Below are 16,383 nucleotides of genomic sequence, written 5' to 3'. Positions count from 1 at the left end.
GAGTTGAAATTGGTTTAGAACTTAATACCAAGGTTCATTATACGATGGCAAACGATGCCAAAACATTTTCAATACCGATACAGTTGCCAAAGGTGCGCATTATAGGCGCGTTATAATATCTAACTTGCCGTTTAAGACAATTGCATTCATTCGATGTATGAAATGATCTTTAACAATTTTATGACAAAACTATTCTTCAATACCCACGCACCAAGGACAGTGCATGTATTTTATTGTAAACGCATTAAACTTGGTCATTTAGCATTCGTTCGATAATTCTTTAGAAAAAAAAAAACAACCACAACATTACAATGCGTGTACCAAAACACCTGATCATACAAAATGCAAGACAGAAAAAATTATTTATATGCACATATTATTTATTTTTGAAAAAAAAAAAACATAATCATTCAACAACAACAACGCTGTTATATATGTATTATCAAATACAAATGTTTTCAACTGCCTCTCGCTTGAATCACATGATGTCTTGTAACGAAGGAGGGTGAGTGGAATGATTAGGTAGACTTGAGTTCAAGGTCCATTATGATGCAAACGACGACGATGATGATGATTCCAAACAGCAATCCTGCAATAGACCATCTCTTTGCCGATCGTGCTGATCTGGCTGCACCCTCACCGTCACCGTAGTCGAACTTTCTCGAACTCTGTAAAAGTAAAAGAATATAAACTAAAATAGATTAAAAAAAAAAAAAAAAGTGGTGATGGGATGAGGTTGTAGAGGAAATAGATTACTTACATCTACGCTGTACACGATTCCTATAATACCGAATGGAATACAGCATAATAAAGTCACGAGTATAGCTGAAATCAGGTAATTGTTAGGTCTTCTCGCCACTATACGGGAAACAGATTGCATGACAAAAGCATTCTCTTTCTCTCCAATGTACACGTACACAAATACACTCTAATCGATACTCTTATTGCATTACGAAAAACAGCAGCGTGAACAAAAACAAAAAACAACGCATCATCTTCAAATGGTAGTCAATACCGCTTATTCAAGCTGGACGTTGATTGGCTGTTTGGGTCTATATATACGTTAACTCGCTCACCGTGCATTCGTCAGTAGTCATCATGGATCATTGCGATATGGACATGTTTTTAGAAAACCTATTAGCGTTCAATTCAACAGACGACGACATATTAAAGACGGCAATGTTGGAATTGCAAGACCCGGTCGAACCAGTTTTCATGGAGTACCAACAAGAAGATGATATAGCATCAGAACAACAACCACACCCATCACCACCACCACCGACGCCGCAAGAATCAACAAAGGCAAACACGATGATAAATGTTCGAGGCAGTCTCGGTAAACTAATTGCTTTCTGCGATGGATCTGAACATACACTAACGCAATCATACGGTCGAATGATCGGATCTTTGCAAAAGGCAAAAGGACGCATGCACGAGATGTCAATGTTATTGATGTGTACGGACGGTGAAGAAGAGTACGCGGTTGTTGCAAGTGTTCTGGAATCATCGCGACTTGTCGAATCTACAATTGAAAATCAAGTCATGAGTGTACTTGGAGAAGACAATAGGAAAACAATAATGCAGCAATACGGTAGGGACAACGTGTTTATGAACGTTTCTTCACGAAATAAAAACTGTGTTGCTGACTTTGTCGGCGCCGATGTATCGACGATGCCCGTGCCGATTTTTGACATAATCAATGGCGACGTGAAACGTATTTGTTTCTATATGGCACTCGGCTGTCTCTACAGTCCACAATGCGATGATGATGTTGCGTCGTCGTCGTCGTCGTCGCCGCCGATGAATAATTTAAATATAGTTTACAATAAATTGTATAATAAATTACATAACATATAAAGAAAACCCAATTATAAACTAAAATATTTACAGATATGTGTACAAATCAAAATGGCCTTTCATAGAATAAAGTGCGCCCTCACGCGTCATACTTTTATCGGACTTGTATGAATGATTATAATATACAAGGCATTAATATACGAAACCCGATGCGATGGTTTTCCTCGATAACGTTCACTCGTTATCTTGTCTATTATCCAATGAATCTACTCGTATGGCAACCGACGCACGGTGACTGCTCCGTCAGTTATCAGGACGATATCTGCTTTGCCTTTCATCTAAATCTAATCTTGGACGTGATTCGGCGATATCTTATCATATCCGTCGTGGTTTTGTACAATACTTGGCCTCTCGTCTCTCATTATATGGCCACATTAAAACGCATCTTTAGAACTTTGCATCGAGAAATGTGCTATCAGTTACACAGACTTGATCCCGGCGGTCATTCTTTGACGCGCGGACGCTTTGCAAAACGAATCAAACATTTTTTTCACTTTGATTGATGAAATGAATGATCTTCGGCCAGAGCACTTTCAGCCACTTTGCGGTTATGCACGTGCATTCTGGCTCCAGCGCATATTGCGTAGACAGACACGATCGCTACTAAAAACGCTGTACAACAGGTAATCAATTCTAGTGTACAATCACAGTCGTCTTCATGTACAGTACTGGAGCAGCCTAACGACATCCATCGGTCCCAGTCCAATAGTTTGGTGGCGTTTCTGATGAGTTCCAGTCGAACACACTCTACACGCTCGACGAGCGTAGATCTAGACACTGTCATCGAGCCATACAGTCGATTCAACACAACAGAGCCACCGACGATCGAGTTTAAACTCACGTTGTGTACCCGCAACGTTTCTTCAGACAACAGCGGTGATACGTGAACGAGTATGGGCGGTGGCGCTGAATCGATATTCATTACATCATCATCATCATCATCATCATCATCATCATCATCATCATCATCATCATCATCATCATCATCATCATCACCACCACCACCACCACCACCACCACCACCACCGTGTACACCGAGACGCTCCAATGTAACGAACGTTGTACACGCGTCCGACTCCTGTGAGACGCAGCGCAGACGACGAACGCGACCAGTTGTTGCTCGTATACCTTCTCACCTGCATAGTGAAGCAACAGTGCTCTCTTTCTCTTGTCGTCCCGGATGTTCATAGCCGTGAAAAAATTTTCGAGTCGGCCTGCGTATTTTTCGAATTCTTGCGCATCGTCGCCGGAATTTCATATTTTGAAGTTCGGGAAGTTTGCCAGTGTGGATTCCATTTTTACTTGATCCTACTCGTCGCCAGTGTAATATTGTTTATGATGACTTTAATAAAGATTCGGTAGACACTATAAATGCAGTTCTATCTTTTTATTACATGCTGTTTGGTACTACAGCGTGTCCTGCACGCATGCGTATTCTACATGAGTCTGGCGTTTCCAGGATGTGTTTACTAAATAACCCATTTATAAACTGTACGACACTACACATACCATATGGTTGTTTGTAAACCCAGCTTTGTATAATAAATACAAAATTCAATAGTTGATTATGTTGGTAACAAAGACACCAACAATTTTGACTGTTGATTCACGTCATCGCAGCTTTAAATTTGACCTGTATCCAGACGTTTTATTGTGTATATTATTAGTTGTACTGCTGGGGCTTCCTTATCAACGACCAGTGATGACAGACTAGCGCTCTGCACATGTGGTGTGGGTCAATCTTCCAAATGACGTTCGTAACAGACTGGACACGACACACATAAACATGTTTTACGAACATCAACAAAATCTCTATAAACATAGGAAAATAACACTTATCAAAACGTAATACATTTATTGCAGAATACTTAATAAATTATGTATAAAATTAAATTCATACAGCATGTATGAATTTAATTTTATGTTCGTAACAGGCGACATAATTATTCAGTGAGGGTAATTGTGTCAAAGTTACGAACGTCAACAATGCATCAATTGACTAGCTCCTTGCACAACAGACAGATGCTTACAATTTCCCGCATTTCTATCGTGTCGCCATCGTTGAAATGTTTTTTCGTAACATTTATTGCTCTTTTCTATGTACAATGTTTGAGATAAAATAATTATAAATAAGAGCGGCTAAACCCAAAAAGCGGAAACTTGTGAAGGGTTTCTTGGAAGTATTTTTACTTTCTCTCGCCATGGAGTAATATATTAATTTAATTTAATTTCCATGGAGGAATTCACCTCTCTCAATGTTTATTTCCGTTTCGCGTACGTTTTATGCATTAATTTCAATTTCACGTGGGAAAACATGATTTATGCGATGAGATAAGCAAGTCGCGCCGCGGTAATCTTTTTAGGGCCTTCATGACGGCAACATCGGGTTGGCACGGTCAAAATACACTTTTGTCATCGTCATCCTTTTATATACTGTCAAAAAAAAACTACTAAATTAAAGCACTCAGGCCTAATAAAAATAACATTAAATCATTTCGGAGTAAATTGAAAGAGCCTAAGAAAACCAAAGTTTCTGAAATCTATTAGGTTGGTTCAACCATTTTAAAGCTTTATTTCAACCAACGGACATTATACATATTGAGCCATTTCGCTTCCCGTTAAACGATTTTAATAATGAAAATATTCATGATAATCGTGATCTAGACAACATGAACAAAGATTTTACTTTTGATAAAATAAAAAAATGCAGTCAAATGTCAAAAATATATAAACCACCAGGAATCGACGGGTTCGTAATTAAACTTCTTACAAAAGCACCGAATGTATTAACGATATAGATGTTTATTAAAGATGTATTGTTCCCTGTGAATAAATATTTAAAAAAAGGTAAAAAATGATTTTGAAATTAAATAAGCCATTTTGAAGTATCATAATATTTATTCACTTTTACCAAAAATTAAATTTTTTAAAAATCATTTAACTGAGATACAGACTTAAAATCTTTTTTTTTTCATTTTCATTTATTCAAAGGGACAATACATCTTTAAATACTTTAATGTGCTTTTCAAAGAGACGAGTTGGCAATAACGCATGTAGATAGGCTGTGGGGTTGAGCTCGGCGGCGGCCTTTGGGTAGTATGGAAGGTAGCAGCTTTGATGATTTTGATTTTTGAGCTGAATATCCATGTTCGGATATGCGGGCCAATTGACTAGGCCGCCCCCGCCTGTCACTTTTCCGGCCACCAACAGCCATCCGTTTTCTTTGAGCAATTGCAGTCGGTTGCACAGATATTCGTTTTACCCCTGTCAAGCTACTCTTTCGCATTCCTGCAGAATACCATTCAGGATTTGTTCCATGGTCCGCTGCCATATGGCAGGAGCAGATGCAATGCCATACGCTAGTCGATTAAACTGGAATAGCCCTTTGTGTGTATTTATGGTCAGCATGTTTCTGGATTCTTCTTCCATCTCTAAATGTAAATATGCTTGTTTCAAATCTAGTTTGGTGAACTTCTGTCCACCCGCTAAGGTTGCGAAAACATCCTCGATTCTTGGAAGAGGGTAGCAGTCAACTTTTAACTTTGGATTTACTGTAACTTTGTAGTCTCCACACAACCTAACATCTCCATTACTTTTTGGTACAGGCACTATTGGGGTTGCCCAATCACTAGTTTGAATCGGGGTGATGATTCCCTGACTCTCGAGGTTCCTTAATTCGGCTTCAACTGCAGGTCGAAGTGCATATGGTACATTCCTTGCCTTAATAAAAACTGGTTGTGCTCCATCCTGTAAGGTAAGATTACCTTTTACCCCATTCACCTTTCCAATTTTGTTAAAGAGTTTTGGAAATTTATTCAGTATTGCTGGTACATCAGCTTTGTTGTGGTCAGCCTTCACTGTGAAGATGCTGGCCCAGTCTAACTTGATATGTGTCAACCACTGACGACCAAACAACGGGGGTCCACCTCTTTCTACTACATATAGTTTTCCATCGTGTTTCTGTCCGTTGTATTCTACTTTGGCCTTCAAATACCCTTTTGTCTTTACTTCTTCTCCAGTATAAGTTCTAAGTTGAACTTTGGTCGGCAACAAGTCTGTATTCCTAAAATATTTCTCAAAATCTTCTGTCGAAATCAACGAGAGTGCACTGCCAGTATCCACTATCATGTCCAATGGGATATTATCTATCGTTGGTTTTATCTTTACTGATTTCCCAACGTCTACATTATTAACATACACCATGGCTAGAAGGTTGTCTTCTTCATCAACAACATTCACTCGCTTACCCTTCTTAGTTTGGTGTGGTGTTTGTTTTGATTTACTCCGGCATGCAGCCTTGATATGTCCCTTCTTTTTACAGTTATGGCACTCAACTTCTTTGTACCGGCAGTCGTTTGCCTTATGACCACCCTAGTTGCAGCGATAACATAATTGCTGCTTATTATAGTGTTTCACGTTTATCTTGTTCACAGTACTCTGTGGTTCTTCTTTAAACTGTTGTTGTAGTAGCGAAGCATCCTTCGTTGCAGTTTCCATAGCAACTGCCATTTGTAGCGCTTTCGCTAATGTAAGCTTTGCCTCAGCCAACAGTCTTTTTTGTATACTGCCTAACCTAATTCCGCAAACAAGACGATCCCGCAGGGCGTCATTTAGCTGTGCTCCAAATTCAGTGTTTGGTAAGGCGTCGTAAATCCGCTAAATAGGCCTGGATTGTTTCACCTTCATGCTGCTCACGTTTGTGAAACCTGAATCTTTCAGCTATAACTAGAGGTTTAGGACTCAGATGCCTTTCCAACGAATCCACAAGTTCCGGAAATGTTTTGGTTGATGGTAAATCAGGTGCCACTAAGTTCTTCAGAAGACCGTAAGTCTTAGGCCCTATCAAGCTGAGTAACGTAGGTACACGCTTGTCGTCATCCACGCCGTTTGCCATGAAATATGCCTCTAACCTTTCCACATAGGAGGCCCAGTCCTCTGCCTCGCCGTCATACGGATCGAGTCTACCAATTATAGTACTCATCTTAGCAGATTGTAGAATATTAACTATTGAATATTCTTACTCACAGATTAATCTTCTTATTGACGCGCTTTCCGTTATATTCTCGTCGCCAATTGTGATGTATTAGCCCTTGTTTAACAGTAGACTATCATACACATGACTCATACTACGGTATCCATTTTGTAGAGTAATGGCTTTAATGAACAACAGAGGGCGGCATAACTATTTACAGTATGATGTATACTATAGTGGTCAATACACTACAGAAAGGAAGCCAATCTCTCCTTTGGAGTGATTGCCGCCACACACTTTTGCTTCTAAAGCCATTTTTGTCATAAACCAAAGAGAGTTCAAACACGTAATAGAATCCCTAACCATAAATCAATTTAATGCAGCACTGTAAAATCGTGCACTGGACAGACCAGCGGCCCGTTAGAAATACAGCCCATATGAACCTAAGAAGATGATGGTCAAGTCAAGAGGGGCACATACGGGGGCACATAAGCATTAATGTCTCGATATCCAGCAGGTAGAGGTAGAGGTAGGCCTCCTAGTAGTTTCTTTGCATAAACTATATATCATAAGTTCAGGTCGCGCGCGCCTTTCAGCGCACATCATATTACAATACAATTTGTTTTGAACAACAGTAAAATTAATTCATAGTGCGTCAGAACTTTTTTAGTGCGCGATCGCCTTCAACGCCCAGCAGCGGTGTTCATCCAACTGTTTCGGAATCGTCCACTCTTAGCGAGGGTTGTCAACGTTATTAATTTTGTTTTGAACAACAGTAAAATTAATTCATAGTGCGTCAGAACTTTTTTAGTGCGCGATCGCCTTCAACGCGCACCCACTTCATCCAACTGTTTCGGAATCGTCCACTCTTAGTGAGGGTTGTCAACGTTATTAATAATACGAAATCATTACAATTAGTAATTACTATCAGTATCTGTAGCTAGCTACAGACCTACCTAGGGCCTAGCCTCAGTAGTCTGTTCAATAAGAGAAGATAATGTACAGTAATATTGCGTGGTCGAGTGAAAAAAAAGTTGTTAGCCTAAATTATGATAGAAATATTCAAATTAAGCATTTTGTTATGTTAAAAATGTATTATACAAATCAAATAAAAAAAGGAGAATATTGATAATATCTGAAAACCGGTAATTACCGGCAAGTCCGTATCGGGAAAATTGATTTTCAATTCTCGTTTCTGAAAACTGAAACTGATTACCAATACTACTTTCTTCTCTTTCACAGGTAATTACCATGCAATATTTGATGTGCACTTTCATGTTCTTCATGGAAATGTCGGCCCTACAATTTAAACATTTTTCTCGGGCTTCCACTAATGGTATTTCTGCCTCCGGTATATCCCGCTGCAATGGGCGAATGTATAATTTTCCAGAACCAAATGTTCTAAGGTCTTGAACTTTACATGGCCCGTAATGGACAACAATCAGTTTTTTGCGATCACCTGTTGTTATCTCAAACCCTCCGCAATTTGCAAGCAACGGAAATGTTCTACAAAAACAAATTAAAAATAAATATGTAGAATTTTGTTCTCATTTGCAAAATGTCATAAGCATCATCATCATAGTTGATTATTTTCTCTTTAACAAACAGTATTTTGGCAAAATCACCACAGAAAACATTTCGATGTGAAAACATTAGAAAAATTATCTTACTTAAATACCAGGTTGCAAAAATCGTCTTGATTGCCTTCCGCTGGAAACACAATTTTCTTCTCGCCATAGCCGTTATCTTTCAGTTTTCGACGTTGGGCTACAGTAGGAACAGTTTCCATTTTGTGTTCCATGAGGCATACTAAAAATCTTGTCAATGTTCTTCCTAACAAAGGATAAAACATCTTATAAAAACCATCTTTTATTAATATTAATAATCATTTCGGTCAATTAAGAAGATAAGACCTCCTTGTATTATTATTAGGCATGTTTTTGATTATTTTTGGTTAAATAGCAAATTTTGTTACATGGGCTAATTGTTGGAGGTTATCAAATATACAGATATGTTAGGAATTACATAACATCGTTATTCTTTTTATTATATGTTTAATAAAACTGTTAACATTTCAACTTTATATAAAAAATATACACCAATAAACCTGATTGGCAGTATTATCCGAACTCAACTATAACATGACGTAATAACTGTACCGACCTAAATACATTACACACGACAGCTTCTAAACTCTCATTGAGAAAATACAATTAAAATTGATGCGATAAAACAATTACCATGGTACCTTTTCCAGATGCTTTACTACTGGTACTGTTGTTGCTATGACCCCTGTTATAATATGGGGTTTGTCTCTGAAATAATATTATATGTACACAGTGATAAAAACTCGTTCAAAATGTTAATTTTACTTGTAATACAAAAAATATATGATGTTTTACTGAACGGCCAGGTAAGTCTCCAACAAAATTAATAAAAATGTGATGGACAACATGTTAAAATACCATTGTATTGAAAATTATTTAAACTGGATTGGTACAGGCTTGGAGCCACTTAATAAGCTATCTATCGGTACAATAGTAAACGATTCGGGTGCCAAGAAGAAGGGGGTTTAGTAACATGATGCAACTTACATAATTTCGATTGAACAGTCGTCTGTGTTCACTCGCAATACTTTGGTCTATGCTATTTTATTTTATGCTATGCTACTACTACTTCTGCTACTACTAGGCCTACTAGTACTAGCAGCATGACTAGTGGTTGTAGTAGTGCTACTACAGGGCATCATTTATAAGGAGCGCCTGCGCGACCGCGCTCCTCCGCGCTCCTCAACAGGCTTCGAGGAGAGCAATTTATTGCGCTCCTTAATTTTCAAAATAGAGCCTAGCTTTTGACAGTGTTGATTTTTCTGTCAAGAGGCCTAAAAACACGTGGATTTTTAAAAGTTAAAACCAATCTAGGCCTAGGCTAATAATATATAAGCTAAGTTATAAAGCTACAAGCCTAATGGCAGTCCCTCGTTTTTAAGGATCGCGAGCGCGATCGCAATCAACAACCTTCGAAAAGGAGAGCAATTCATCGCGCTCCATCTCACCTAGTGCGACGAGGTACCAACAAAGGGGATTCCCCTGCCTGCGCGCATTCAAGGGCGAGTTTACTTCATCGCCTCATAGTGCAACCAGTACGGTGTCATAGAAACACCTCCTTTACAGGAAGATCATGTCCCAACCAATAATTTTTATGTTTTTATGGAACGAGTTAATAAAATATATTTAATTTTAAAAGGAAACATTAATATAGGAGGCCTAAATATAATGTTTATTATTTAAAAAAGCTTAGCTGCTGGTTGCTTTAATTATGTCATTTTGAAGATGGATTATTTCTTCGAAAGTTCTAACCAATTTTGGTCACTCAAATCCTCCTCAAAACACGTGCTGACGTGTGACGTCAGCATCTTCTAGAAGCTCTCTCAGCCCTCCCTCCCCTATTGTGCGTGCGCCCATGTGTGACACATGTAAACACGATCAAATATCTTTCTTAATTATTTTAAAATGACACTTTGTAACTTATTATCAATATTTTAATGACTGTTGCATGTTAGAATTGTATAATTTATGAATTGCAGGTAAATACTTTTCAGGTTTTCTGTCTGATTTCTAGGCCAACAAGCTAGGCTAGAAAAGCTAGGCTAAAGGCATAATAGTTGGCCAGGACAGGATTCTCCAGGCTCCTGAAACCCAATCTACCCAGGCAGGCCATAAAAAAAAATTGGCTAGAGTTTTTTTACTGTAGAATAATACGATCCCCACGGAAAATATTGTGTGTAAAGGTGGGTGTGGGGGATTTTAGGGGAGAGGTACAGTATACATTTGTTGTGCCCGGGGGGGGGGGGGGGGGGGTTATCCCCTGTCGGGCAAAAAAATGTGTACAAAAAATTAATAAGGGCCAGCCATTTTTAATAAGGGCGACCATCCTTCAACTTCAACATAAATATTTGAGGAGAGCGATTTAAAATTTTTGCAAGGAGAGCGAATTGCTCTCCTCGGTGATTTGAGGAGAGCGATTTGTTGCTCTCCTGGGTTTTGCATACGTGATGCCCTGTACTAGTAGTACTAAGCTCACTACTACTACTATTGGAAATGGTAGCAGGCGAAGGAGTGTTTGTGATAGAATTTGCTAACCCCTGCAGCACCTGCAAAACACTACGTAAATCATCTGACATACTGGATGATACCTGAAACGAATGAGTCCATACAACTTGTATTTACACTTATTCACAATTTCACGTTAATTTATCACATTTTAAGTTTATATACTAGAAAATCAATATTATTCCTAGAGCCTAGGCCTATATGGTTTAGAGCTATTTGGCAAAATAAAAAATAATTGTTCAGTGGTAGGCTTCTGTACTATTTATTATTAATAAATACAACCATTGATTAAAATATCGGTCTACGCACAATCGGAGGTTTATATATAATTTAATATAAGTGTAACCCTATGATTTTTATGAATATATTTTACCATTTATATCTTTCTTATATCTTTCTGTTTGATTTTATTCATTTGAATGTATCTGTTTTTACAATGTATATAAATATAGTTTATAGGTCAGTAGAAAAGAATGCAGCTTAATTGCAACAAAGGTTACCACAAGTGGGTCAAAGTGACCACTGTTTGGGAAGTAAGGAATGTGTTTTGCCAAGTTGCTAGGCAACTAAGGTGATTATACCTCATTTCTGATGATTATACATCACTTCCACTTGTGCCTGCTCACAAGAAACATCTATACATTTTTAACAACTTTAAAGGAAGTCACTTTTTCATATTTTGGCTCTTTTCTTAGGTAAGAACTATCAATTATATTATTTTATGTTTAACAAATGTGTTAATATAACTTAATTTGAGATTTAAGCTTATGAAGATTAGGTTTATGCATTATGTTTGCATTGGCTCAATGCTTTAGATTAGTTATGTGATACTTAACTTTGATTATATTTTATAACTTTTGTGATACCATTTGCAATTGCGCTTGGTAATTTATGTTACTGTAAAGTAAGGTTCTGCAATCACACATTGTTCTCTCCCGTTTTAAGTTAAAGGGTCTTGAAGTGATTAACTTGCTTTTGCTAATACTTTTAATTTTATGAGTGTATCAGGACGATTCTGGTAAATGTGGGTCATTTACTAGATGGCAGTACACTCTTGGTATTGATTGACCTAGAGACAATTGGAGTGTGATTGTAGAATTGATACTATTGTATTATACACTTATTTTTTGATTTCCGCTTTATATGCGACATTTATTTTTATACATTTAATTACCTTTTAGTTTATAATTTAGTTTATTGAATGGATGCATTAACCATCCTGAGTTTATAATAGTCAGGTTAATATGTTGATAGACACACGTTTGAATAGCTATTGCTATTATCCATTGCGTTGCAATGTAGTTATATTGGTATCAAGTATTAGCATACTTACCAAACGAAGTACCTCTAACTATATAATGTAACTATTGTTTTAATGAGTAGTGTGAATAATCATATACCAATCAGTGTTAATCGAACCTGATGGTATTGACGGATTATATTTTATTTTGTTTAATTGTCTATCATAGCCTAGGTTATTTTGCAAACATTGTGCTATTGTAATTATGTACCAAATGATATTTGATTTAAATTGTTTTATAGTTATATAGTATATGTATATATTTTCTCTTTTCTTAGATGAGAAAACACTACTTTTGAAATTTACGAATCATTATTGCAATTATTACACCATTGGTCGGAACATTTCGTTGATAACATTTACTCTACTGTGGAACCTTTCAAGTCGGAATTGTTTCAACTGAAGACTCAATTTTAATATAAACTTTTAGTTTTGTGGACACTTTAATGTTTTATCTTGAGAACAAATAATATTGGTTTTATGTAAATTCCGACAAGTTGATGTCAAAGGAATAAATCTACATTTTTAATTTATAAGGCGTTTTCCTTGATTTGATTATTTAATACTTCTTGGAAATTTTAGTTTCTTGCTAGAAACTCGGGTTACAAATGTAGGCCTAGGCTAGGCCTATGATGTGTAATAATATTATATTATAGCTGGATAATTCCTATAATTAGTAATTTCAGCTACAAAATCCAGGTTCCAATCCTGGTCACCACTCATGGCACTAATTGTAGCTTTTTATAAAATAATGATAATAATTCCAATATTAATAATTATTAGGGCCTAGGCCTAGGCTAGGCCTAGCCTATACAGAAAAGTATAACAATAACTTAAACCATCATCAATTTCACCTACAAAATCGATAAAACACAGAATTTAAAATAATAATAATAATAATAAAACAGGAAAACACTATTAAACATTATTATATTTATTTATCTACCTATCATCAGTATACGTACGGTACGTACCTTTTTTGGTCTTCCTGAGCTGAATCAATTCAATCAGCATCAATGTGTGAAAAATGACGAACTACGCAGTTGAATAGTCCCCATAACAGCGTTGGGTTATTTAATGCATGATGAATAACAAAATAATTAAGATTTAATAACAATACACATGTTTTTATTTAATCCATGATAAATATTCGTAAAATATGTTTATTCGGATATTTATTAATTACGTCTCCACTAAAGTCTATAAAACATAATGAATGTCATTATTTCAAATAAATAGGCCTACCCCGTAAACAAATGGAAGCGTCTCAACAACAGTTAATTTATGCATCATAAGCCCCTTTCTCACAGAGTTGTGTGCCAGGAATATTGCGGGAATATACCATTACCATGCCAGTATGGTTTTCTGTGAGAACGGGTCGTCTTGGCATCATGCCGGCACCAAGCCGGCATCGACATGACCTGCTTTAGACCTAGTAATATTCTAGGGATATTCCCCGCAATGCCAGACGGGCATTCTGTGAGAACGTATTGCCGTTATATTCCGGGGTTCCCCGTCGAGGCTTTGACACCTTGCGCAGTCAAGTGTATCACTTTGGCGCCTATTCAATTCAATTAACAATAATAATGTCGAACTGGAGGGATAATGAGATAAGAGAGCTGCTTAAAATAAGGGGACAAGAAGAAATTTGTAGCATAATCTATATATAGGCCGCTAGGCTAGGCCAGCCATAGCTCTTTGTTTGTTGGTGCCTGACCTTTCGTCGCCTTGTAAATTGTAGGCCTACAGCCTTCTAAGGTGTTTTACAGATTGCCGATGACGGCAAATTAATTGCTATACCTGTATAATATATGCACAATATAGGCCTACTGTACATAGCATGTATTGCATAAATATGCTATAAAGGAAAATAATAATCTGTAAACTTAACATTCGCCGCCATATCATCGCTAGACAAAAATAATAACAATAAAGGACGCCCTCAATAATTATTTTGTCAGAGACTTTTTATTGGCCGAATATGCCCGACTCCTTTCTCACAGAAAGCCGGTATATACCGGTTATATTTCCGGCACGATAGTCCGATGAGAATGGGTATATGCCGGTAACGATACCGGCACGACGCCAGCACTGTACCGGTATATTGCAGGCACATCTGTGAGAAAGGGGCTATAGAGAACACAGAGCAGAAAATGGCTCTAGGCCGGCCTCATCTAGCAGCCGCCGCACAGGGGGAGAGAGAAGCACGATACCAGCTCCCCCCCCTCCCCCACCCCTGTCTCTCCCCCACAGGCGGGTGAGGTGGGTGTTACCCCGGGCCTAGTTGTGGGGCGTAAAATTGTAACAGGCCCACAAGCTAAATTATATTATTTCATTCTGTTTTTTTTTTCATTATGTAAGTTTGTGATAATGTGTGTAACCAGGGAGATGTAAAATAAATTTATAAATTAGTTTACATCTCCCTGTGTGTGTAACGTAGGCCTAGGCCTAAGTAAGTGTCATACAGTCGTAAAGTTGACATTCACCCCCCGCCCCTCAATATTAAATCGGCGCCAACAGTTACAATTTAACAATAAAACAATAAATGTGCGAACAACTACCGTTTAAAACTTGTCGAGTGGAATATCTACACTTTACATGCGTAAATGCGAATGATGTACAAAACTGACTAGGATGGAAAGTATGAAAATTAAAAAATAGTATATCAACTGACATATAGGCCTACGTAAGCAGAGTCAAAAACTAACGTTTGAAAAGTTGTCGAATGAAATGTTATCACATGAAATCACGAACAAGCGAACGGTGTGTAATACTGGCCAATCGAAAGTAGGTGATTGAAATGCAACCACTTTAACTCAAGTAAATACGTTCGGTGTGAAAAATCGCCATTTGGAAAGTCGATGCTTCAAATATCATGGTTTGAAATCACGAACAAAATTAAGATGCTTTGTTTGAAATGTAATTATGTACCAAATGATATTTGATTTAAATTGTTTTATAGTTATATAGTATATGTATATATTTTCTCTTTTCTTAGATGAGAAAACACTACTTTTGAAATTTACGAATCATTATTGCAATTATTACACCATTGGTCGGAACATTTCGTTGATAACATTTACTCTACTGTGGAACCTTTCAAGTCGGAATTGTTTCAACTGAAGACTCAATTTTAATATAAACTTTTAGTTTTGTGGACACTTTAATGTTTTATCTTGAGAACAAATAATATTGGTTTTATGTAAATTCCGACAAGTTGATGTCAAAGGAATAAATCTACATTTTTAATTTATTTATTTATGTATTGACATTCATTATGTTTTATAGACTTTAGTGGAGACGTAATTAATAAATATCCGAATAAACATATTTTACGAATATTTATCATGGATTAAATAAAAACATGTGTATTGTTATTAAATCATAATTATTTTGTTATTCATCATGCATTAAATAACCCAACGCTGTTATGGGGGCTATTCAACTGCCAATCAAAAGTAAGTGATTGAAATGCAACCACTTTAACTCAAGAAAATACGTTCGGTGCGAAAAATCGCTGTTTGGAAAGTCGATGCTTCAAATATCATGGTTTGAAATCACGAACAAGCGAACGGTGTGTAATACTGGCCAATCAAAAGTAAGTGATTGAAATGCAACCACTTTAACTCAAGAAAATACGTTCGGTGCGAAAAATCGCTGTTTGGAAAGTCGATGCTTCAAATATCATGGTTTGAACTCACGAACGGGCGTATCGTGTGCAAAACAGTTGTTTCAACTGTTGAACAGACGAACGGTGTATAAAACAGGCAATGAATTAGAATTATAATTCGATGAACTAAAATTAAGATGCTTTGTTTGAAATGTTCATGAACTACATGAAATGTTGATAAATGAGTTGGCTAATATATACTTGTATTAACGTTAGATTAATTCAATTATTGCTGCCTGGGCTCAACATTCTTTAGATGGTTTGTGTTATGGGTAGTTTGTTCGGCGTATTGTCGTTTGGGGTAGTGGTAGATGGTCACACATTGTATTGGATGGTGTAGATACAAGGTGAATGGTTTAAGTTTTCATTGAACTGCATGAGATAATATTGGATGGTTTGAATTTTGTACGAATTAATTATTGGTGGATGGTATGTATTATGTATTTTTGGCGGGTTTGGCTTTCCATAATCG

At 37.0% G+C, this 16,383-nt stretch overlaps 1 protein-coding gene across 2 annotated transcripts; it reads right to left on the bottom strand.

Annotated features, from left to right (window-relative positions):
- Positions 1 to 374: 374 nt before the first annotated feature.
- LOC140044902 (transmembrane protein 233-like) lies at positions 375 to 6,996 on the bottom strand. Of its 2 annotated transcripts, none has more exons than XM_072089598.1 (2): positions 761 to 952; positions 375 to 668 (listed from the first exon to the last, which is right to left on the bottom strand). In XM_072089598.1, exons 1-2 carry the CDS (start codon positions 878 to 880, stop codon positions 519 to 521), a joined length of 270 nt encoding a protein of 89 aa, XP_071945699.1. In that variant the 5' UTR covers positions 881 to 952; the 3' UTR covers positions 375 to 518. The 2 variants fall into 2 exon arrangements, 1 of the variants encoding a protein (XP_071945699.1); XR_011844499.1 differs by lacking the exon at positions 761 to 952 and adding an exon at positions 6,883 to 6,996 and having other exon boundaries at positions 528 to 668.
- Positions 6,997 to 16,383: the final 9,387 nt, after the last annotated feature.

This window comes from Antedon mediterranea, chromosome 3, assembly GCF_964355755.1.
Source record: "Antedon mediterranea chromosome 3, ecAntMedi1.1, whole genome shotgun sequence".
In the NCBI taxonomy this organism is placed as follows: domain Eukaryota; kingdom Metazoa; phylum Echinodermata; class Crinoidea; order Comatulida; family Antedonidae; genus Antedon; species Antedon mediterranea.
The sequence above is the reverse complement of the archived record's forward strand: the minus strand, read 5'-3'. Positions and strand labels throughout refer to the sequence as shown.